Genomic DNA, 22,965 nt, shown 5'->3' with positions numbered 1-22,965 from the left:
CCTGGAATCTGGCTGCCCCGCAGTTGGGGGATTCCAGAGGGCTGGGAGGGAAGCAAGGGCAGGCGAGGCGGTGGGCGGTGGGCGCTTGGGAACCTCGCAGTCTTGCCTGTCGCAGCAGGAGCCGCCGGCGCTCGGGAAGGAAATCCGGGGCTCCGCTCGTGGGGCGCCTTCGGAAGGAAGGACAGAGGGGAGGGGAGGGGAAAGGGGGGGAAGTCTTGAAACGGGCAAGGGAGCGTCTGTCAAGAGCGAGCCCAAACCAAAGGCGAAACGAGTGGCTGGGGTGGGCAGGAGCAGCCACCCCGCCCGCCTGTGAAAGCCGGGCCACCTTGGCGGGGCCCGCCCGGACCGAAAGACTCAGCTCGACGGCCCCTGCGTGAATGCCCTGCCCGAGCCGGGCTTCGCCTCCTCCGCCCCCGTTGCCTTCCCCGAGGAGGGACTGCGTCCGGCCTGGGGACCCCCCTCCTCTCAAGGCCCCAAAACGAGACGGCTTGTTTGGGCCGCCGCCGCCGCCCGACGGAACCCACGGGCCTCTACTGTATATATTCGCTCCGAGGCTTGGCTGCTCCGGACGCCAGCCGAGGGTCCACGGTTTAGAGGCGGTCTTTTTTAAGAAAGGAAGGCGGGCCCGGGTCGGAATCGGCCCGACGTTCTCCGCGCCTTCCTCACAGCGCCGCCCCTGGTGAGGGAGGGAAGGGACGACAGGGGGGTTGGCGTCCCTCCAGGGACCCCGGCGCGCCTTCTTGCGCCCTTCGGGGGTCAACTTGTTCGGCTTCTGCTCTTAGCTCCACGTCGAGGGGTTTCCACGGCAAGGGACCGAAAGCAAGTTCCTTTCCGTCGTCTCCAACGCACAGCTTTCCCGGTCTGGGTTGTCGATGCCGCCGCCGCCCCCGCCTTTCCAGCCACCGCGCGGAGGGTCTCCTCTCTCTTCGCATCTCGAGCTGCTCGTCTCTCCTCTTCACGGCCCTCGATTCCCACCGAGGGAGGCGCGCCGAGAACCTGGGGACGAGCGGGCTGGGGGCGGTGCCCTCCGTGTAACCTAAGAAAACAGATGCTCCAAAGGTGATCCATGAGGAAGGGGGGAAAAAAAAACCCAATTCCCAACTGAGTGCAGTCGATCTCCATAGCAGATGAAAGGGTGATATGTGGTCATCCTCGTTCATCAGACCTGTCCCCAAGTTCCAGTGTTTTCACGTGGCGAAGCCGGCGGATTCCTCCCCCCACCCCGCGCATCCCCCGATCTCTGGATAGCAGAGAGAGGGCGCGTTCAAAATGCCGTTTTCTGCCTCTTGGGACTCAAGGCGGAGGAGCCAGGCCTTTGGGTGCGTGACATAATCACGTCTGTGGCAGATGCCCCCGAGGCTTTGCCTCTTTCATTTGGGTTTGCCTGTAATTTCAGTGCTACCTTTCTCTAACCGTTTGCATAATTGCCTCTTGGCATGGGCGGTTCTGCGGGCTTAACTGTCCCTGCATTTTCAAATAGCTGGTGTGTGTGTGTGTTTTCTTTCCCGTTTGAACAGTTCAAGGAGGCGCCTTGCTTTTTTTAAATCCTTAGGATCAGGGGTATCAGGAGAAAGACGGGGTAACGCGGAGCCAGATCAGCCCAGGTGCCAAGCTGGGGAAGGGGGTGTCTTGCCCTCCCCACCACACACACCCTGGGTCTTCAGAGCACATTCCTCTTTCCGGTCGCTCCTTATTATTTATATAGGACAATCAAGGTTTTGTGGATTGTTCTGTAGACAATAAGCGTGACACGTTTCTCCCCAAAGAGGCGCAATATCTAAATAGAGACACAAGGAAAACAACGGAAGAGCAGGAGGGAAGTGAAAATGGAGAAAACGGAATAATATTTTAATGAGATTTATTCGGGAATGTTTTGAGCTTTGGAACTAACAAATACACATTTAGCACATGCCCACGAACACATGCATGATTATATGTTGAGCTGCCACTCAAAACACAGGCCACTAGTGCATACTTTTAAAAAAAGATAACTTGAATTATGCAGTTATGGACATTTTAATACTGTGCATCTTGTCTCCATATGTGCAATACAAAATATGCTTCCAGTTAACCTGATGATGCATAGAGTCCCTTCCAACTCCACAGCTCTAAGGTGGTGGTAATTTCCTTTCCTATTTTTTCAAAATAAGCAGCAAAGAGTCTTTTGACATCTTAAAGCAGTGGTCTCCAACCTTGGTTCCCCAGATGTTCTTGGACTTCAACTCCCAGAAATCCTGGCCACCACAGCTAGTGGTGAAGGCTTATGGGAATTGTAGTCCACAAACATCTGGAGATCCAAGGTCGGTAACCACTGCACCAGTGCCAGGGCACCCCATTTACAAGTACAGGACTAAATACTGTGGGTAATTACTTTCAAATGCTCCCTGTACTTCTCATTTTATAGACTTCTGGAATTATCTCCTAGCATTAATCAGTCTCAAAACAACAACAACCCAAACTGGAGTATTATTAACCTCCACAGTCTAGGGGAAACAAACTCCTTCTGTGCCCGTTTGCCCTAAATGAAAGGTGAGGAACATGAGACATTCTAGACACTGTGTCTTTACCCCTCCCGACAGCCCTCACTCTTAGCCAGGCTGCCTGGTTTTGGTGGGAATCGAAGTCTAATGACATCTGGAGAATCACAGGTCCCCCAGCCCTGGACCGAATGATGGGACATAAATTCCATCCATCACTGAAATGGATGCTTTGGTTTCCATCTCTGTCTTTGAATCCATATGGTCCACATTAATGATGAGAGTTTGAAGAAATCAAAAGCTATGAACATATCCTGTTCAATCCCATTGTGTTAAAATGTTAGAGTTCCCAATGAAATGGATTCACTGCTTGGATCACATGAACCAATCTCTCCATTCACCCCATAAAGTTTACCCCCAAAAGGATTAGCAGATGCCAATTTATCCCTTGAAGATGGCTCCATTGTGGTAGTCTTTGTGTCTGTATGAGTGCTCATAGATCAAACCCCACAGAAGGAATAACTACAAGTCAGTACACTCTTTCCCCCTTCTTCTGTGGTGTCATGTTGGAACAGACATAGAGCAACTGCGATAAGGCTTTCAAGGTAAGTGGGATATTTAAGGAGTAGTTTTACCACCTCCATCCCCATCCCATGGCGGAGCAGGGAATCAAATCAAGGTCTCCTAATTCTTTGTCCATCACTCTAGCCACTGCAGTACACTGGATATGCTTTTTTCAGTAGAGGCAATCCATACATTCAGGGTAAATAGTTTCCGAGTATTGATATAACAAGAAATTACCATGCATATCCATGGGTAAAAATCTCTACTGAGCTGCAGAATTATTGGTACCTTCCGAGATTGTTTGAATTAGTGGGGCTTTTTGTGTGCAAAGTTGTCTTCAGAAGGAAGGGCTCTCAGCCTTGCAAGAGCATGCTTAGTTTTATTTTATTCACTTCTTGCTACCTTTATTGATACTCATCTCTTTCAGCCAGAGAAATCATGCTGTATCGATAGTGAATGCTTTTCAAAAGTCTGAATGGGTTAGATTGGAGATGGCAAATGGCATCAGCCTTGCAGATATTGCTAGAATGCTACTCATGATCAGCCCAAGCCAGGAGTGAGGGATGATGGGAGTCCCACTCAAACAATATCAGGAGGGCCACATGTTCCTCATCCTTGCATTGGATCATCTGTAGAAGTTTCCAATATCCGGAAAGGTGGAGGATAATTTTGTAATAAGTGTACTGAGCTGGAGAACTCTCAAATTCTGGGATGAGAATGTGCTGTGAAAATTGAATAGCTGTGTTGTTCCAGCTGTACAACTTTCAATCCCTGTCCTTGAATTTGGAAACATATATGTTGGACATTTATATTTCCTGGTGTATTTTTGATTTGGCTCTCTCAACCACAGGTCCCATGGTGAACTCTAAACCACAGTTTTCCTCTCTTCATGTTTTACAGCTATTCCTACTGAAAAACCCTTAGCATTTAAAACGTAGTGTATATAACATGACCTTCTCAATGGTGTCTCTGATGTTAAGGGAGTCTTTCATTAGCCAAATCCCTTGCATTTGAATGTCCTTTAATCACCAATGGGCAGAGAATATTCCCTTGTTTCAGTGAATACACATTAAAGCCAGTGTGGTGAACTGGCCGTTGTGTTGAGGAGGGAGTTGGAATGTCTGGATTCTAGTCCCTAGTGAGTGTTGCATGACTTTGGGCCAGTTGCCGTCTCTCAGTTTGAGCTACTTTGCAGGGTTGTTGTGAGAACACAGGAGAGTCATCTGCCAACCCCACTGAGTTCAAACAAGCTGAGGTAAGATCTCAACATTGATAGGTACATGTCCAATGTAAAGGCTGCCACACCTCCAAGCAGTGCAGCAGAAAAAAAAACTTTTTCCAGGGACCTATCTGGGATGTTGCCCTATAATGCTCTGGATTAGTCCTCCAGTTCATTTCCCTAACCTAGTGTGTGAGACTTGTCTTAACTGCCATTCCACTTTTCAAATCCTCTGGCCCTGACACACATACATGGCCATCTGAATGGGCAAATAAGCAAAAGCAAACTTAAAAATAATAGTAAGTGACTGTGGTAAAGGTGGGAGGAAGGCGGCAAAATCCCGAGTGCTCATCTGGTGCCCCTTAAGGTAAGTGTGGGCAACCTTAAGCCTTCAGTTGGATTTAAACGCCCATCATTCCTGACCCAGAGGTAGAGTCCAGCAATCTCTGGAGGGCCGTAGCTCACAGATTTCCCATTCAAACTTGAGAACCTCACATTTAGGGGAACTTTGTGTGGAAAGGGGAATTTATTTTTTACCATGAACTATGTCTGCTTTTGCTTTTGATGAACACGGAAGTACCTGCATTTAAAAAAAATCCCACAGGGTAAATCATATCCTTACAGATTCAGATCAACATAATGGCATGGGAGAGAGGAGATTAAGACACACACTGGCTATGCCAAAGCCGTGTCAGACTAAAAGGTGCCACCTATGGCTGCATTTGGTCTTTTAAGAAACGTGGGTAGATTGAAACGACAGACCTTTTGCCAGCCCCACCTAATTATCCCTTTGGACATGCCACTGCCTCTCATCTGAAATATCAGGAGTGACACCTTGTGACTTTAAAGGGCTTTTAGAAGACTTTGCTGAGATAATTTGGATGAAGGATTGGAATCCCTTTTAAAAAACAAAACAATAACAGTAGAAACCCAGGGGAACATCAGGTAGAGAAGGTGTCAGAAAATGAGGAAGTCAAGATCTTGTGGGATTTCTGGATCCAAATGGATAGACAGACATAGTAGTAATAGAACAAAGAAATGTCCAGATCATTGACACTGCAATTCCAGGAGATGCCAGAGCTGAAGATAAAGAATTGGAAAAACTAACAAAGAGACCTGGCAATCAAAACATCTCACCTCTGGAAAAAACACACTTCAGTGGTCCCCATAGTCATTGGGGCTTTGGGAACAATATCAAGAAATTTCACACAGTACTATATAAGCAGTTGCAGATCTCAGAAATTATACCACCATCAGAGCTACAAAAAAGGCAGTATTAGGAAGAGTGTATACAGTATGCTACATTAATATTTAACCAATACAGTACTTAGGTTTTGGGTTAAAACTTGTATTTGTTATATAATGCCAGTCAATCTCTTTATAATTTTGATTGACTGTGCCTAAGTATAGTGCCGTCAAGTCAATTCTGACTGACAGTGACCTTTTCCAGGATTTTCTAGGTAGAGAATATTTAGAAGTAGTTTACCACTCCCTTCTTCTGGGGGTGCCCTGGGAGTGAGGAACTTACCCAAGGCCACACAGGCTGGCTCTTTTCCCTGGAGGCACAGTAAGGAATACCAGTTCCTGAGTGTGTGTCCATATGGAAAATCTGTTGGCACAGAACAATAGAGAGACTTGCCCCTTTTTGACTGTCACTGGAACATGATCTTTAATCTTTCTGTGATATTGCTGGATTCAGAAAGCCTGGGCTTATCTCTTAACTGTCAGTGAGAAGAGAGATCTCAGAGGGATTGGGGTCATACGAACTAAAACAAAAATAGTGACCAGAATGGTGACATATTGGAATCGGTGCAGAAGATGATCCGTATGGGTCTGGATGTGTCTGTAGTCTTCCCTGAAGTCCTGGTTAGTATTGGCACTCATTAACTCAAAGGATGCTCTGTGCATTTAATACGTAATCAGCAGAAATTCAAGAGTGAAGTTCCCCCATCACTATCTGTCATTCATCTGAGAAAGATCCAAAACCACTGGGAGAACAGGAGCAGCCTTAATCCCATGCCGGTGTAGGAGGTTTAGTGCTCTGAGTCAAAAGCTTTTAGTCCCTCAGCAGGGACTTTGTTTCAGACATTAATTGGTATGGGAGCATCTCCAGGGGTTGCTAATTCATTTAGACTTCACTGGGGTGAGGGACGCAAGGGATTTCAGAAGTCAGTGCTGGGTCATAGTTAAGAATTATCATTATGCTATCCAGAAAAGGCTAGTAAAGCAGCCAAGTGGCGCAGATGAACTCAGGGCCAAGGCAGGCATGCAGATAGGGAAGCGGAGACTCTGTAGATGCTCTGTAGATTTCTGGGAGTTGTAGTCCAAAACATTTGGGGACCAAAGGCAGGGAACTGCTGGCCTAAAACATCTGGAACACCAGGAGGGGAAAAGCTGAATTGTGACATTTTGATTTTTCTAAAAGTAGTCTCCACTTTATTATTGCAAAGATTAATAAAATACGGTGAGGTAATTTGAACATAGGAAATTTCTGTTTTTTAAACGTGTACTAGAAATGTTATTTTTCAATAAAATCTCTTCCCTCTGAATGCTTTTGGGTTTTTTGGTAGCCGCATCAGCCCACAATACTCAATGCGTATCTTTTGGTCTTAGGAAAGCATTTGATTATCATTTCCTGTGAACAACAATAACTCTCTGTCTTCTTTTGTTGAATACATTGTTTTTCCACCACATAACCCCACAGCTGGCTGGAGAGCTCCCGGTTGAGGTATCTACCTGCAGAGCTATAGGTTGGGAGATCGATTCCTTACTGTGCCTCCTGTGATTAGAGCCAGCCTGTGTGGGCTTGGGCAAACTGGACAGCCCCAAAATGCCCCTAGAATTGGGAAAGGATAAACGACTTCTGAGTATTCTCCACCTGCAAAACCCTGAAAAGGGTCACCCATAAGTGAGAATTGACTTGACAGCACATGACTATTGTTATCTACATAACCCCAAATATTTAGTTTGACAGTTATAATGTATTTCTGTTCCTTAACTGATCAGTTAAACAGTGAACCAGCATGGCAGTTAGCTAAACTCAGAACAAGATCAACATCCGTTCAGAGGCCCAGAGATAAACTGGAGAGGGAAGGAGAGGGAGATGTTCCCTGCTTAATGCGTGTGAGGAAGCACTTTGGATACACTTTCTGTTAAGTGACAGTCATCTTCAGCAAGCAAAAAAGCACTGCCATATGGCCAGAAATAAACCAGATTGACTTTTGTGTGGGCTGCTCACTCAAAATCATCAAAGTGAAAGCTCCACTTGCTAAGGTCTGCAGCTCCCCTGCTACTCAGGGTCAAGTCGACAGGCCAAGATCCAATTGAATTTTTATGCTGGTGTAATGATGTAATTCACAAAGGCGAATAGTCAACTTCCTCAGAACAAGTCCACTTCCTCAGACCTAAGAATGGGACTACATGACAAATATTTATACATTTATACATGGCCCCAAGTCAGAGATTGTCGGAGTGGCTACCAATCTCTGATCATTTGGAACAGCTGCTTCATCACTCTTCCTTTCTGACAGTTTGCTGCAACAGATAATCAGCCACTTCCTATTGGATCAGAAAAATAGGCTGTCAAGTCCAGAACCATCTATGGCAAGTGTCCCCAGCTCTTCAGAACCTGACAGTTCTTTGAAGGAACTTAGAAATTGGCCTTGGAACCTTCTGCACACTTAGCATGTGTTCCGCCACTGAGCAACAGCTACTAAACTACTTCGGCCAGAACGTTGTTCCTTGCACCTCTGCTTCTCAGCACATCTGGGGAGACATCTGCTTCTTGTCCTAATGGGGAGGAGGATCGTGATTCATCAGTCTCTGACTGATAAGTGGTGGATGTGCTATCATTGGAGTCCATAGCCAAAACGAGTGTGGCGCCCACGGGCCAGGTAAGCAACTCCGTGTGAGATAAGGCAAGTCCAGATCTGGAATGGAGACAAAGGAAGACAAGACCCAAGAACAAATGAGGGAGTGGAGTGTGAAACAGCCTCCTGTTTCTTCCAAGATCTCCTTCCATAAGAACCCTATGCTTTAATCACTCTCCTCCCACCCTCCTTGGTCCCTCCCTCACCTCTTCCTTCAAATTCTTTGATAACTATCACACAACTCTTTTAAATGGTCGTTTCACAGCGGTAACTACTGGACAGCTGGGCTACCCTATCATGTAAAAGAAATTTCCATAAATTAATACTATGTTCCTCATACGTTTCTTGCCTAGACTGTCATAGCACCATCCAGATGAGTTGGATTCCACCCTCAAGCCAGCCTGGGGGTGATTGGTGTTATATTCCAAACCCTCTTAAGGGTGCTAACTGGGTGAGTTTCACCTGTGCCTCCATGAAAGTGGTGGAGGATTCTGGAATGATGATAAGTCCTGATACACTGCCCAACTTTATACACAACAGCCCTGTTCTTCTACAGGTCTACCTTTACTTATAGTCAAGGAAAGGGGGAGTAGGAGATAATCTACAGGGAAATAAATGGTAATTTTTGTGGGAAAACTGCACTGTGATCACAGGGCTAGTCTTGGAAAACTGCTATTATCCCTTCTGGAAATCCTAGTCCATTGTTTGGGTTTTGCTTAGTTTTTAAAAAAAGAAAAACAAAGTATCAAGAAGAAATCAATGGAACGATCAGACCAAAAATAGGGCGGCAGGGGGAGAGAGGGCATTGTCAGTCCTAACTGTGGGTAGCCTTTAGCCCAGTACTACAGAAGGGGCCCTTTGATCTGTAATCTTCCTACCAAGTAGAAGATGAAAGCCACATAAGCAGCTAGCACGAACGATATGACAATGTAGTACACAATATGGTTCAGGTCCATTATTGTTGTCACCACGAAGTAGAGGTTGATTGCACAGACCAGTCCGGTGATCAGGATCATTACAATTTTCCCAATGCTATGGAGAAGACAGGGATGTCTGTGTTAAAACAGCTGTCATGGCAAGATGTACTAAACTAGAAGAGAGGAATCCTGGCTCATCACTACATATGTCTGAACACAATAAAAACAAAGGTCCTGGCTGATGACATCATCAGCCTTGTGCCATGGAATGCACATAGACAGGATTCTAGCCCTAATGAGAAGCAGCCCTCATGGGCACATAAATACCTGAAAAATTGAGTCAAGAATATACTGAGAGCCCCACAAGACTTTTAAGGAAGGGTCCCAACAAACAGGAAGAAGGGATTCCATTGATTACAGAGCACTCTCCTCTTCCTCCTCCTTGAAAGCAATCTTCCCTGTATGTGTAAATTCTGGGCCATCTTCCCCTCCATCCTTGCCCTCCAAGAAAAGCAAGGAAGTAAAATCCTAGATATTCCTTCTCTATAAACATTGACATCAGAGTAAATAATGCCTTGCCTTTGAGAAGAGACCAAGTACTTCATTTTGGTAGAATTAAGACATTTCCTGCATATCTCTAATTGTAGGAAAAATCAAAGAGGAAATTGTTTACAGGGAAGGGAAAGCAAAGCAAATGCCATTGAGCTCTGATGGAAAAGAAGGATTAGGATGAGTTCAGTAACATTATGATAATTGTAAATCTCAGTGTTGGAAAAAACAGGTCAATTCATGTTAATTCAAAGAGTAATTTGTTAATGGTCAGTTTGCTTCACTGGAAATTATAATTTAATTGTGCTAAGAAGTAAGTTAGTGGCATGTCACTTTTAAACTAAAGATTTAATCAGTTAAAATGATTAAAAATGGTCAAACCTCACCAATTATACCCAAAAGCAGTGAAATAAAATAACATGAAATATTAATAATTTTTGAAATTATTAACATTGGTGACATTCAAATGATTAAAAATTGTTATAAAATTATAATTATGAGCAGCAAATGAAGGGGTAAAATCCAATTGCACCAAAGGTGTAACATTTGGATGTGCATTGTATTAAGTAAACTCTGTAGACATTGTCACTTGCATACCTGATAATATATATGGAGAATTCTCAAGTTATGACAATTTGTCTCTAAGTTACACTGTTTATGTAACTGCTGTGCAACAGGTTTAAGAAATTAGTTCCAAGATCTGATGGGTTGTTTTAAATGTACTAAAATGTTTCTACTCAGATGTCCCAATGAGAGGTTAAACTTCCTAACCATCCCTTAATGTGGAAACAATTGCTCCCCAAATTCATTCCCCAAGGAGTCTTCATCCATTGCAGCTGGAACTACTTACATTCCATTGACAAAGTCTTCCATAAGAGGCCGCATGCTGGTGAAGGTGAGAACAGGTATGACAGCAAAAGGCAGCTAGAAATACCAAAAAAAAAACCTGTGTTGAGTACATTTTTTCAATGAACAATGTTCCCTTGCTATCCCCTTTTTTCTGTCTGCCTAAGAAGCTTCTGAAATATTTTCATTGGAGGAAACACCAAACTCTGAAAGTGTTGACAATTAGAGAATACCTACTATTTTCCAACTTACAGCAGTATCAAAGGGTTGTGCAATTTAAAATTATGTACATATATAGGTAAAATTATAACAAATTCAAATGTTAAGATAATTAGAGTGTTTTTGCCCAGAAGTGGGCTACTTCAATAGTGTTATCTCAGCCATCATTCAGCAGCCCCAAGCAGAGTTGGACAATATGTTTATTGGACCATCAGTAGGTTTAAAGGAAAAAGGAGGAGGAGGAGGAGGAGGAGGAGGAGAAAGGTAGGGGCAGCCTGATGAAGAGTTCTGGACACGGAAGCTCACTTCCCTCCTCTCTTGGTATTTTGGTGGCCCAATAAATTATAAACAAACTTGCTCCACAATAAATCTCTTAATGTAAAAGGTGCCACGTAACTGTTATTTTGCTGTGATAGAATAATATGGCTAGCTATGTAAACGGCTATTATTTTGTTCTTATTGCTAGAGACAGGAATAAATGCTTGAAAGAGGCTGGCTTCTGTGCCAACATGATTTGCGGGCACTGGTTACTCATCTTTATCTGAGCAAGGGGACATGGTTTGCTCCTTTGCTTTATGTCCTGGGCAGGTCCTGCTCAAGCAAGTCATTTTTTCCTAGGTGGAGGGGCACCTTGCACATATTGAGGAGTGCGTCTGAAGGAAGGAGCCTCACCAGGATACTCTGCAGCACATTGAGGACGTCATTGAGGCCTGTCAGAGCTTGCACATTCTTGAAAGCTGCAATGAAGACAGTCGGGAGGATAGCAAAGCAACGAGTGAAGACCACCCGAGCAAAGCGGGACCAGCGGAGCTTCAAGAAGCCCTGAGGGAGGAAGAGAAGAAATCAGATGGCCACTTTACCGAAGTCATGCCTCCAAACAAGAGCTGCCATATTTACCAAAGCACCCACTCTCCCTTTTTATATTCATCTTGTTACCCTTTCACCCTCATGTTGCATTAAGGGACCATAGAAGGAAGGGGAATGAGGGGGAATGCCCATCAGTGACCTTAAAGAGACTGTTGCCAAGTGATACATGTCAACAAAGAGGAGAAGAGTTACTTGTATGACAAGCAGAGGGACTGCCTTGGAAGAGCAAGAAAGCTCATCGTTTGGGAATCAAAATGAGATCCCAAGGAAGAAGCTTATAACCACGTAGGGATAAATTTATTATCTTTTAAAGTGCCATTAAGACCCCTTTGCCTCCTAATAATCAGAGAATCATTCTGGACACAGCTGGTTCATGGTCACAGGGCCAAAGGGAGGTATGCTAGAATAACAGTCACCAACCTTTCCATGAAATGTAAGTGCAAACTTACTTTTCACATTAGTTGCTTCTGCATTTTCACTCTTCGGGGGAGATGCAGTTCTCGCTACAACCTATTTTGTATAAGGCTGCCATTCAGTAATGCAACTTTTCCCCAACCTGCTATTCTCCAGATGTGTTGGATTACAACTCCCATGGCTGGGAGGTGATATATACTAGACTGGAGTACACCACATTTGGAGGTGCAAAACCAGCACAGGCTGTAGAGCTGGGTCTTGAGCCATGAGTTGAAGACCAATTGGCTAAAAATGTTGATGTAAATGTTGATGCTGATCAACAGCATACAGTCCATCCACCTTCTCCCTCCCTAGTTGGGAAGATCCCTTCCATTTGAGCAAAAGCATTCCACATACATATAGGGTGAAGGATTCTTACACCCTATAAAAAGTGGTCACCCAGGATATGTCCACAAGATGTTTCGCGGTAAATCACAGGACCATGAGGCCCATTATCTACCAGGAATCTTGTCTGTGGGTAAACAGGTTGGGATCCAATACATTTGAAGTGTACTGGGTTGGAGAAGGCTATCCTGGAGCCCATAGAATCATTGGTAAAGAGAATGGAAGACTTGTAAGTGTTGAATGGGAGACAAAACCACCAGTCTGAGCAGGAATAAGAATGATTCCAAGAAGAAGGCCATTTATAAAGGTTTTACCCACAAAAGATGTTCATAGCATTTGATGTGATTAGGATTATACGGACTTCTCATGTGCAAAGGGAGCGTGCCACTCAATTCTGTTGCTAGGGAACAATGTCCTGCTTATGGGCTGCTAATATGCTTTTAAAGGATCACTGAGGAAGTTCACACTCAGTTTTCTTGGCTGATTCCAGATCGTTTCACTCTGTAGATGTGGAGCACTGGATTAGACGGATGGGTGCCTGGGCAGGGTGATCTTCACCATGGACTTGTAGTTAGGGCCGTTAGCCACCAGATGGCAGCATTACAATAATTTGAATGCCTCGAATTATACAACCCAAAGAGCAAAGGGATTTACCAGGTTGGTGGTTTTTTTAAAAAGGCAAAAAAAGGCCTCCAGCTTTGCTTGGCTGGATTTACGTTCTCTTGCAGGCTAACAAATTAACAGTTTCTACATAAATCCTGCTACACCTTGTGACTCTCTACATGTTGCTGGACTGCAGCTCCTGTTGGCCCTGGCTAGCACAGCTGGTGGTAACAGAGGTTGGAAGATGCCGCCTAGCAACATCTGGAAGAAGACCTCCCGTTCCCCATGCACACCTGAAGAGTTTTTAAAAGATGGCTTGTCAGTGTCAACTGGGGCCTCTGAGCAATTGGCAGTGCTCAGAATTCATCTGCCAAAGCACGTTGTCAAATCCAGAAAAAATCATGTCACCTAATGTTGCATGTATACAAAGGCAAGCAGAACACACATAATGTGGCTGTAGGGTGGTGAAGGCGGCCACTTTGGGAACTGTGGGTCCACTGCCGGTTGAGCAATGATTTTCAATGAGAGCCCCTTGATGTCTCAGCATCCTCCTAGAGGGAGACCTGCAGTGCGAGTACCACAACCTGCCAGTTAACACCATTATAAATGACCTGGCTAAGAGGGCTGGGGGGGGGGGTTGCTACTGAAATCTGGAGATGGCACCAAGCTGGAATGGATAGCCACACCCATGGAATAAAGGATCAAGATTCAAAAGGTTTTAGACAATCTGGAACACTGGGTTGATAATAATGACACATTGGCCCAAATCCTCTTGCTTCATTATGCTGAAGTATTGCGAATAGTGTAACTCCAGAAAGTCCAGAATGGTCCACAGATGTTATCTGTGGCACACTGAGTCACACAACTCAGCATACAACAGATAATGTCCATGGGGATTTCTTAACATGAGGCAATTCACCTCCAAAAGTTATGCCTTTTGCGTAGCTAAACAAGAGGATTTCAGTCACTGAAATTCAACAGAAATAATGTCAGATTTTGAGTCCAGGTACCTCCCCCCCATTATAGAAAAGTGAGCATTATTTGGGGCTACATACATAGAATGTAAGGGTCAACGTAAGTCCCAGGATCTAGGTTAGCATCAGACTTGAGTAGCCGCTGAGGGTTCTCCCAACCTAGCAAAGTCTATGGCTAAATATCTTCTAGGCTTTTTCTCCTGACCAGCTGCTCTGAGCAGCACAGTCAGTACCCTTAATTGAAACTAACATGCTAAGAATAGCTTGAACTTAAAGGACTGCGCAGCTGTGCAACACTTTGTGAGGAGACGCCCATGGGAAACGGGACTGTGGGTTGTAGTAAACGGGGACTGAAATTAGTAGAGGAACTTCTGATCCATTCTTATACACGAGGTTCCTCTTTTCACATAAACACTGATAAAGACATTTACTGTACTAGTATGGATCACTTACTTTACATAACATATGACTGTGACAGCATTTAACTAAAATGTAGTACAAAGTTAATATGATGCCATTAGAAATGTTGGTTACACAAAGAGACACAGAGGATTTTACGATAAGGAGAGGGGAAAGGAAATGTTCAGTGAGGAAGAGACTGAGAGGTCTGAAAACTTATTTATTTGGATTACAACTCCCAAGGTCTTTCAGAGGCTACACCTTTTCCTTGGCTATGGCAGGTAGGGGATTCTGTCCACTGTATTTCAAAGAAGTGCCTTTTCCAGATCTGTACACTAGGAAACATAACCATAAGACTTTCTGGTTTCATTTGTTTGTTATTTAAAGAATTGGCCTTGGTTGGAGGAAAGACTTAAATCCCACCCATCCTGGCCCCAATTCCCAAATCTCATGGGGGGGGCCTATGGCAGATTTGATGTTACATGATTAAAATGTCAAGCGATGGAATCCCAAGGCATTTTTGTTCTTGCTATTTTGGCCCTAACTTGCCCAAGCAAGGTGTCCGCGCTTGTATCACCTCATGAGATACTGGCTTTGTTTGTATTTTATCATGTATGCTTCTGTAATCTGAACAACTGATGTCCTGTCATGGAAAGACCCTGTTTTCTCTACCTGACATGTAAGGACTCAGCTAAATAATTGCAAGTGCAAGCTGTTGTTTGATATCAAATTAGAATAGGGCTTTCAAGGTAAGTGAGATATTTAAGGAATGGTTTGACATTACTACAACCCCCAGTGAGTTTTCACAAGTGAGGATTAAAACCTAAGTCTCCTACATCCTAGCACAATACTCTATCCACCACACCACACTGGTTCTCAAAACGCAGGCTAAGACACACAAAAATCATACTATAGGCAGCTTCACACTCAAGTTTATGTAGGTCAAGGCCAGGGGCAGGCATTCTGGGATTCTCCAGATGTTTTGATCCACACCTCCTGTCAAGCCAACCAAAGTTGTTCTTAATTATGGGGACAGTATCCCCAAACATCTGAAAGGCTCTGAGTTCCCTATCCTGATCTGAATAGATCTTAACATCAAAATCTTACCTCCATAACAAACTGCCCTGCATATGTTCCTGTCATGGTTGAACTCTGGCCTGCTGCAAGGATTCCAATAGCCCAAATGTACAGTGCAATGGGCCCAAAGTAGCACCCCAGGATGATTCCCTGAACAGGAAAAGACAGGAACACATGGTTATAGGTAGTGCTGATGCTGCTCACACAGACTGCTCACCATTGGCTCAGGTAACATATTCCTCCTTGGCCTTTTGTAGTCTTGCAAGAAAATAAGGAAAATATCTGTGCAACTATTTATGTATATTACAATCTTTGACCCCCACCCTCACAGGGCCCTCAAAGGATCTCATAGTCACAATTAGGAAAAAATATAAACAAATAGTGATACAACAAGGCAGACGACAAAAAAAACAGAACCAATGAAAATAAAATTCACAGCACAAGTGGGTCAGAGAGGAACTTAAATTAACCTAATGTCTTGTAGAAAACTAGAAGACCAATGAGGAGAAGGTCAACCAGGCATTTAGAGGTAGAAAGAAAGGTTCTATCATAAGCTCTGTCTACCCATGGAAACCTGTTATTTCATCTAGTTTTCCCTCTGGTTAAAACTAAATAACTTTACAAAATGGTCAAGCAATGAGATACACAGATTCCACAATACTGTAGAAATGCAAGAGAAATTTCCTTTGTTTGAAAAGAGATTGGTTAGAATAACAAGGAAGGCATGGCCTACAAAGGTCCTACAGCCAGCCTTTAGTTAATACATCATCTCCTCTAACAACATAAGATAATTCTACAGCCCAAACAGGAGAAACACAAAGCTCACATGGGAATCCTATATAGCTCAACATATTTTGCACAAACAGCAGTGAAGCAAGGGGAGTGGACATGATTTTGTTCGAAACCTACCCCTTGGTAAATGTCCACAGAAACTGTCTCATTGTTGTAAGGAAAAACAGTTTGGTTGGAGAAAGTGCTTTGGTTGGCACAGACTTCATACTGGAAGACATAAGCAGATAAACAACATAATATATACCAGAACTACTGAAAAATAACTGAGGGGAACTTTCACTGACTCAAACCTTGGGGTGAAAAATGTTCCCATGTAACCTTCTTGCTGCCCCTCAGAAAGACAGGTTTGGGTGTGATGTCTAAGGGTGCATCTAGATGCCCTTCACACAGCTGAACTCTGTCCCCAATCACCCAAAATTGTCTAGAAAGAGGCCAACTCAAGAGCAGAGGGCAAGAGACTCACATATGGTGAATCTTAGCTCTCTTAGCTGTCCACACAGTTAGTAAAATATCAGCTGGTCCACAGCTAGAGTTACAAAATTAAATGTTCAAAAGAGGGAGTGTATTTAAACAATACGCTACGAAGAGTTAATGTTTTAAAAAGACACTTGCCTCCTTTATACATGGCCTACATTTCACCATGTTTCACCCACAGACACCCATTAATGAGGCTAGCCAGGACACCAGGCCATTCTAGGCTCATGTGGGAGTCTTCCCTCACCTTCACAAAGGCTCTTTGACCTTTAATAATTATGCAGAAGAAGGCATTTCACCTTTGTTGTGGGGCAGCCCTGAGGCCCTCTGCTGCCTGGAATGAAAGATAAGACTGTGTGATGGGTGAGGATGAGCAAAGGAGTTGACCAACCCCAGCTTGACTACAGGGGATTGGTCCTTTCTTTCTTCCAAGTCATGGTCCCTTCCTTCCCTGGAAAGGAAGGGGGAATAGGCGAAAGGCAAAAGACCAGCACATGATGTGCTAAAGGAGGAACCACTGGTTCTTATGACCCAACGGGTCTCATGTGAGAAGACTGTGGGGAAATCGGTCAGCACTCACCACATCCATGTTCTTTTTATGATAAAAGGCTTGTCCAAACACTGCCATGACAAAGAGGTTGATGAGGAAGGAGACAAAGAGTGCAATGGTGGACTCAACCAGGAAGTACATGTTGGCCTCTTTCACTGCTTTCTTGTTGGTGCGATCAACCTCTCGAGTCTGTGGGGAAAGACATGATGTTTCATCACTCTGTGCATTAACAACAGAACTCCCTACCCTCCCAAAGTTGCCTGAGCTGTAGAATATTACACTGGAGGCTGTCACTGAGGCCACATGGGGAGCTTTGTCTGAAGTTACTTTTGTGGAAACTGAGGTTGGAAGTTAAGTTCCTAAGGAGAGATGGGGAACCTTCCCTTCAAAGTGAAATCACTACTGAAGCGAAAATCTGTCAGGGCAATTTTTGTTGCATTTCTCAGAATTGCATGAGCATTCTCATCATTTTGGAATTCCATACCAAGCTACAAGATTTTTTCCCTTTTTCCAGTGGGAGTTAATGCATATTTGGGTTATGTCCCTTTCCTTCTACATACAGTTTTTATGCATTCTTCCCCAATACATGCAATTTTGGGCACACTTTTCACTGCCCCTGCATTTGTAAGCTTGTGTTCATTCTCCAGAAGCACTTGTGGTACAACTTATGTACTGCATTCAAAAAGCACAATTTTCAAGCTCTTTTATCTCCACTTCAAAGGTCAAATTATATGGGAGACTGGTGTTTTTAAATATACCAATGTAAGGGCCTGGTCACATAGCCAAAAAACATGAGTTAAAAACCCTGTTGAGTTTCATGTTCACACAATGAATTCTTATATTAGCACGCTGTTTTCTTAACCAACTTAAGCCATTGTGAACATTACAGCCAGTTTTAAAAGGGAGCATTTCAATTACTCACAAAGGAAAATAAAATAAAACACTGGGTTCACATACATTTTTCTCTGTAGGGAAAAAACAACTTGTGGAGCAGAGGGGATTTTGAGCAGTCAAATGATCCACCGAGAAACTTTTAAAGATCCATTTTGCTGTATTGCCACAGCAATCAAATTCAGAGCCCACAAAACTCCACCCGTATTTAGTTGTTTCCAAAGAGGTAGCCATGCTAGTCTATTTCAACATGTTTGGAAAATTACAGGGCAAAAATGGGAGAGAAGAAATTCAACAAGTTTTTTTTTAAAAAAAAACACTAAGAGAAAAAAAACCAAGAAAGTGACACAATATTTTGACATTTGGGTTTCCTGTTTTGTTTTTCCTTTTATATATTTATATATATATATATAGCTATTTAGTTATGAATGTTGGGACATAATGTCATGTGCCTCTTGTGCTACTCTAATCAGGCTCTGACTGCTTGGAATATGCATTGTTTCTGAAACTGTTGTGGAACTTGAACGGAAGACATACTGGGGACTGTGGGTGAGAAATATGCCAGTGGTCGATGCTTGGTAAGCCAGAGTTGGAAAAACCTTTGCCACTGGAAAAAGTGAGTCTGACCATGACACTAATAAATTCTACATCAATTGGTCCTAGGGCTGTACAGTATTACCAGACCTACGTCCTTTTGACTATTTCAGCCTGATAATTAGGAATGATTTACTCCTTCTTTCTCTTTTCCTTCTATGTCGTCCTCTTCCGCATCTCAGCTGTACAATCTAGGAGAGCCAGTGTGGTGTAGTCACTTGTTTTGGACAGAGACTTGGGATGCCAGCTTCCATCCCCTCTCCCAACTGAAATTCAGTGGGTGACTTTCCACCTGACCTGCCTTACAAGGCTGCTGTGAAGACACAAAGGAGGGAAGAACTGTGTATATTGTCTTGTGCTGTCTGTAACTAACAGAGATGTTCAGTCACTCCCACTATGAATTAATCTGAAGACAGATCTGACGACACAGATGGTGCTGTCTTACCCACTGTCTGGGAAAAGGGGGGAGTGGATCTGAGTCATACTGACCTTGACGAGGGAGGAGTGCAAATAGATGTTATGGGGCATGATGATGGCTCCGACAATACCCACTGCCTGAAGAAGTTCCTCATTTCCACAGCCCTTACAATAGGGGAGAAACATCCCCTTCAGCACCTGTTTCTGGTCAGGACGTACTACCACATACTGCAGAGGGAAGAAGGATGAAAGGTAACTCAATGCAGAGAAAGGTGAGAACGCATACCCTTTCCCTTAGCAATCTACTTAGAGTTCCCCGCCCCATCACTGTAATGTGTGTGTCTTCAAAATGGCAACCACTGAAGAAAGAGGAAGGAGCCTCCACCATGGAAGGGGTTGGCATAGGAGAACACACAGCAAACCGAAGGCTCACTGGTCCAGCATTCAGTTTCCAGAGTGACCAATCACAGGCCTGTGTCATGAGCAGGACATGATTGCAACAACGCTTTCCTGTTCACTCTTTCCTTACGCACACCTAAAACTGGATGGGAATAGACAGCCATCATGACAGTTCCATTTACAGACATTTACATAAACCTGTTTCAAAACCATTCAAATTGGTGGCCATCACTACTTCCTGTGGAAGCAACTGCCACACTTCAGCTATGTCCTCAGTGAATGAGTAGTCCCTTTTATTTGCCCTGTTTGTCCTGTCACTCAACTTCAGTGGGTAAACTCAGGGTCCGATACTACGAGAGATGGAGCTGCATAAAAAGAGCTTCACCACTTTTCATTTGGATGAACAATTAACTTATAGATTTCACTGTTATCAGATGTGGTGACAGCACAGATGGGTTTTTTTAAAGACTGGATAAATCCATGCAGTCGTGGTATGTCATTTGCTATCAGCCCTGATAGCAAAAGGGAAACTCTTATTCAGAAGCAGTACCAGAAAATACTTCTGCATTTTAGACACTTCTTGTGCTCATGAGCTTCCATTAACACAGGATGCTCGAAGTAGCATCCTGTGAATTATAGCATCCTTGAGTTAACTAGCAGGGTTCTTCTCATGATCCGTTGCTTACTCCCAAAGGATCAGATTCAAGATAGGATGGGGAAAGGTACCATGTTTGACAAGCGCATGTGTGAATTTACCTCATAGCCAAATGTCACTGCCATGATAGTAATGAGGAGACCAAAGAAAGCCTCCAGCTTCCTGAGACCTATGAGGGAAGGACCAAAGAGAAAGAAACTCAACTGCAAGGAGACACTAGGATTCAAGGCTGCTTCAAATATTATCAACATTTATCTCAGATATTTCTTAATGTGCAAGGCATGTGGACACCACCAGTGGTGGAAGTGGTAAATTTAAAACTATAGATTCTCATCATCACCATCTCCCCACACTCTATAAGGAGAGTCCAAAATCATAGGCAACAGATCAGTCCACATCAACAAATGAGGAGTAGGTCTTTTGTAAAGATGATGGTTCCAGATTGCCCATTCAAAATCAAAGCAACCACAAATACTTTGCATTACAAGAGGGACAGCTTCCAACAATATACTGTTCATTGGAGAATCCACCTCTCTCCCAGCTACTGTGGGGTTTACAGCTGTGCTCAGAGGGAACAGAAAAGCTTGTGGGGAGGGAGATGTCCTCGTAATCTCTCTACTCAGAAAGTCCAGAGGCTCTGATGTTGCACACCCTGGCTTCACTACACCACGGGGGCACTCCTGTCCCTAAGAAATTGCCACCTTTTACCACCAGGACTTTTACATGCCTCCTTGTCTAAAATTAGTTGCATCCATCCATAAGCCACCCAAAGGCTAGACAGGAGGAGGTAACTTTTCAGAATCGGAGTGCGATGTGAACCCTGCTTCAGAGCAAAAGCTGCCCCTCTGTACAGCTGACTAGCTCCTTACTGCATACATACCGTATTTGTCTAAGAAGAGGAAGAAAAAAGTGTCCACAATTGTGATCAAGACTCCACCCCACAATGGGATACTGCAAACAAAAGTCATAGAAGTTACTATCTTAACAAACCAACCCTCCTCCTCTCCTCCTCTGAGAGCTTCTGTAACTGTTGATAATTGTATGACAGGCAGAAATGTAATCGGTGCATTACGATTAAAAAGACGAAGTCCTGTCAGAAGATGAAAAAGAGACCTCCAGGACTGGAGAAAACTATCAGGGTTGCTATGGTGCCTTTAATGTAGTGGAGGAATGGAAGCCAACTTCCTCTGAGCCAGTCCACCAGTCCGTCTAATTCAATGCTGCCCACATGGATTGTCGGTGGATCTCTGGGGTCTCTGACAGTAGTCGTTGTTGGCCCCATTTGAAGATGCCAGGATTCAAAGACAGGAGTTGTTAGTGCACTTTCCCTCACTGGTAGTAGCACAGAACACAGTGAAGTCAAGGAAGATATATGTACGAAGTACTCCTCAGCTGTATTCATTTCTTATCCAGATCAGACTGCAAGGAGGCTGTTCACTACAAAGGACCTAGAAATTATAGGCGGTCCTCCTCCGCCGCCTCATCAAAAAGAAAAGTGGCAAAAATGGTATTAACCATTGTGACCCCAATCTGTACAAAGATCATTCTATTAGAAGAATTTAAGTGGATTTGGTTGTTCGCGCCAGTGCAATGTGGGTTTCATTAGTCAACAATGTCTGTGAGACCTGCCTGTTCTTTTAATCCCTGTCACATGTAGCTAAGAAAAAAATGGGCATCTTACTGTCCAGCTGACAGAAGATTGAAGGCAATCGCTGTCCCAATCACTTCCTGCATGTCGGAGCCAATGATGGCAATTTCTATCATGATCCAGAGCAGCACACGTGGGACCTGCAGTCAATGGAACAGAGGCCATTTTGTAAGAACCAGATCAAATACAGCGATAGTGGCTGCTCTGATTCACCTTTCCCCATGCTAGCTCATGTCTGAGCCTCTGGACTTAAGCCAATATCAGATACAGAGAAAGGAAACCTCTCCATGCACATTCCCTCCCCTGTAATAATAACAATTCAGCAATTAACAGTGACAAATTAACAGTGACAAACAAACAGTGACTCAATATCTCACCACCAGACTGAACATGTAAACTACTAGCTCTGCTGATGGATTCTGCAGCTGAGATAGTGTCTGCCAAATTCTGCTTGTGGTGTTGGATCCAAATTATTTATCTGCTCTACCAGATGAAATATGGATTAGTTGTGTTCTTTTAAGGAAGGCTGTTTTAAATATAAAACAACACAGACTGCTGTTTCAATAACAATAAGAGTTTCAATCTCAGAGCCAGATTAGGAAAAAAAATAGCAATTTATTTATTTATTTATTTATTTATTTATTTATTTATTTATTTATTTATTTATTTATTTATTTATTTATTTGTTTGTTTGTTTGTTTGTTTGTTTGTTTATTTATTTGTTTATTGATTGATTGATTGATTTGATTTGATTTGATTTGATTTGATTTATATCCCGCCCATCTGATAAATCTATACCACTCTGAGCGGCTAACAGCAACATATATACAATTATAGTAACATAAATCCAAAATATCAATTAACAAAACATAACATAAAAAATAGCAACCACATATAGTCTCATTTTTGCAATAAACTATCTTTCTGCTACCTTTTTGTTCCGGAAGTCTTTTTCAGGAGACCCAAGAGAAGCATGCAGAAGCATTAGCTGCATCTCTTTCTTTGAAGGAGAAAAGCAGACCAATAATCCATGGCATCAGTCAGGGAGGGAGATGGGTCCATTCAGAGAAAAAACTGCATGGACAGCCTTTACCCAGAGGTTCTTTGCAAACTTGGAAACAGAACCACCATCCTGAGACCCATTTCTCAATCATATTAAAGTAGCCT

General features: G+C 43.5%; 1 protein-coding gene across 5 annotated transcripts in view; it reads right to left on the bottom strand.

The window, feature by feature from the left end:
* Positions 1 to 275: 275 nt before the first annotated feature.
* The window catches only part of SLC11A1 (solute carrier family 11 member 1), a 42,932-nt gene continuing 20,242 nt past the window's right edge, over positions 276 to 22,965 (bottom strand). For 4 of the 5 annotated variants that reach the window (XM_072985281.2, XM_072985279.2, XM_072985282.2 and 1 more), the window contains 11 exons: positions 21,832 to 21,938; positions 21,031 to 21,101; positions 20,252 to 20,319; positions 19,169 to 19,324; positions 17,225 to 17,383; positions 16,288 to 16,377; positions 15,409 to 15,528; positions 11,333 to 11,482; positions 10,446 to 10,519; positions 9,008 to 9,161; positions 276 to 8,189 (listed from right to left, as the gene is read on the bottom strand). In XM_072985281.2, coding sequence (XP_072841382.2) covers positions 8,109 to 8,189; positions 9,008 to 9,161; positions 10,446 to 10,519; positions 11,333 to 11,482; positions 15,409 to 15,528; positions 16,288 to 16,377; positions 17,225 to 17,383; positions 19,169 to 19,324; positions 20,252 to 20,319; positions 21,031 to 21,101; positions 21,832 to 21,938 — 1,230 coding nt within the window. In that variant the 3' untranslated portion in view covers positions 276 to 8,108. The remainder of the gene's footprint in view (positions 8,190 to 9,007; positions 9,162 to 10,445; positions 10,520 to 11,332; positions 11,483 to 15,408; positions 15,529 to 16,287; positions 16,378 to 17,224; positions 17,384 to 19,168; positions 19,325 to 20,251; positions 20,320 to 21,030; positions 21,102 to 21,831; positions 21,939 to 22,965) is intronic. The other variant, XM_078382159.1, reaches the window with a different exon arrangement.

Source organism: Pogona vitticeps, chromosome 1 (genome assembly GCF_051106095.1).
Source record: "Pogona vitticeps strain Pit_001003342236 chromosome 1, PviZW2.1, whole genome shotgun sequence".
In the NCBI taxonomy this organism is placed as follows: domain Eukaryota; kingdom Metazoa; phylum Chordata; class Lepidosauria; order Squamata; family Agamidae; genus Pogona; species Pogona vitticeps.
Note: the sequence above shows the minus strand (reverse complement) of the source record. Positions and strands in the feature narration are given on the sequence as shown.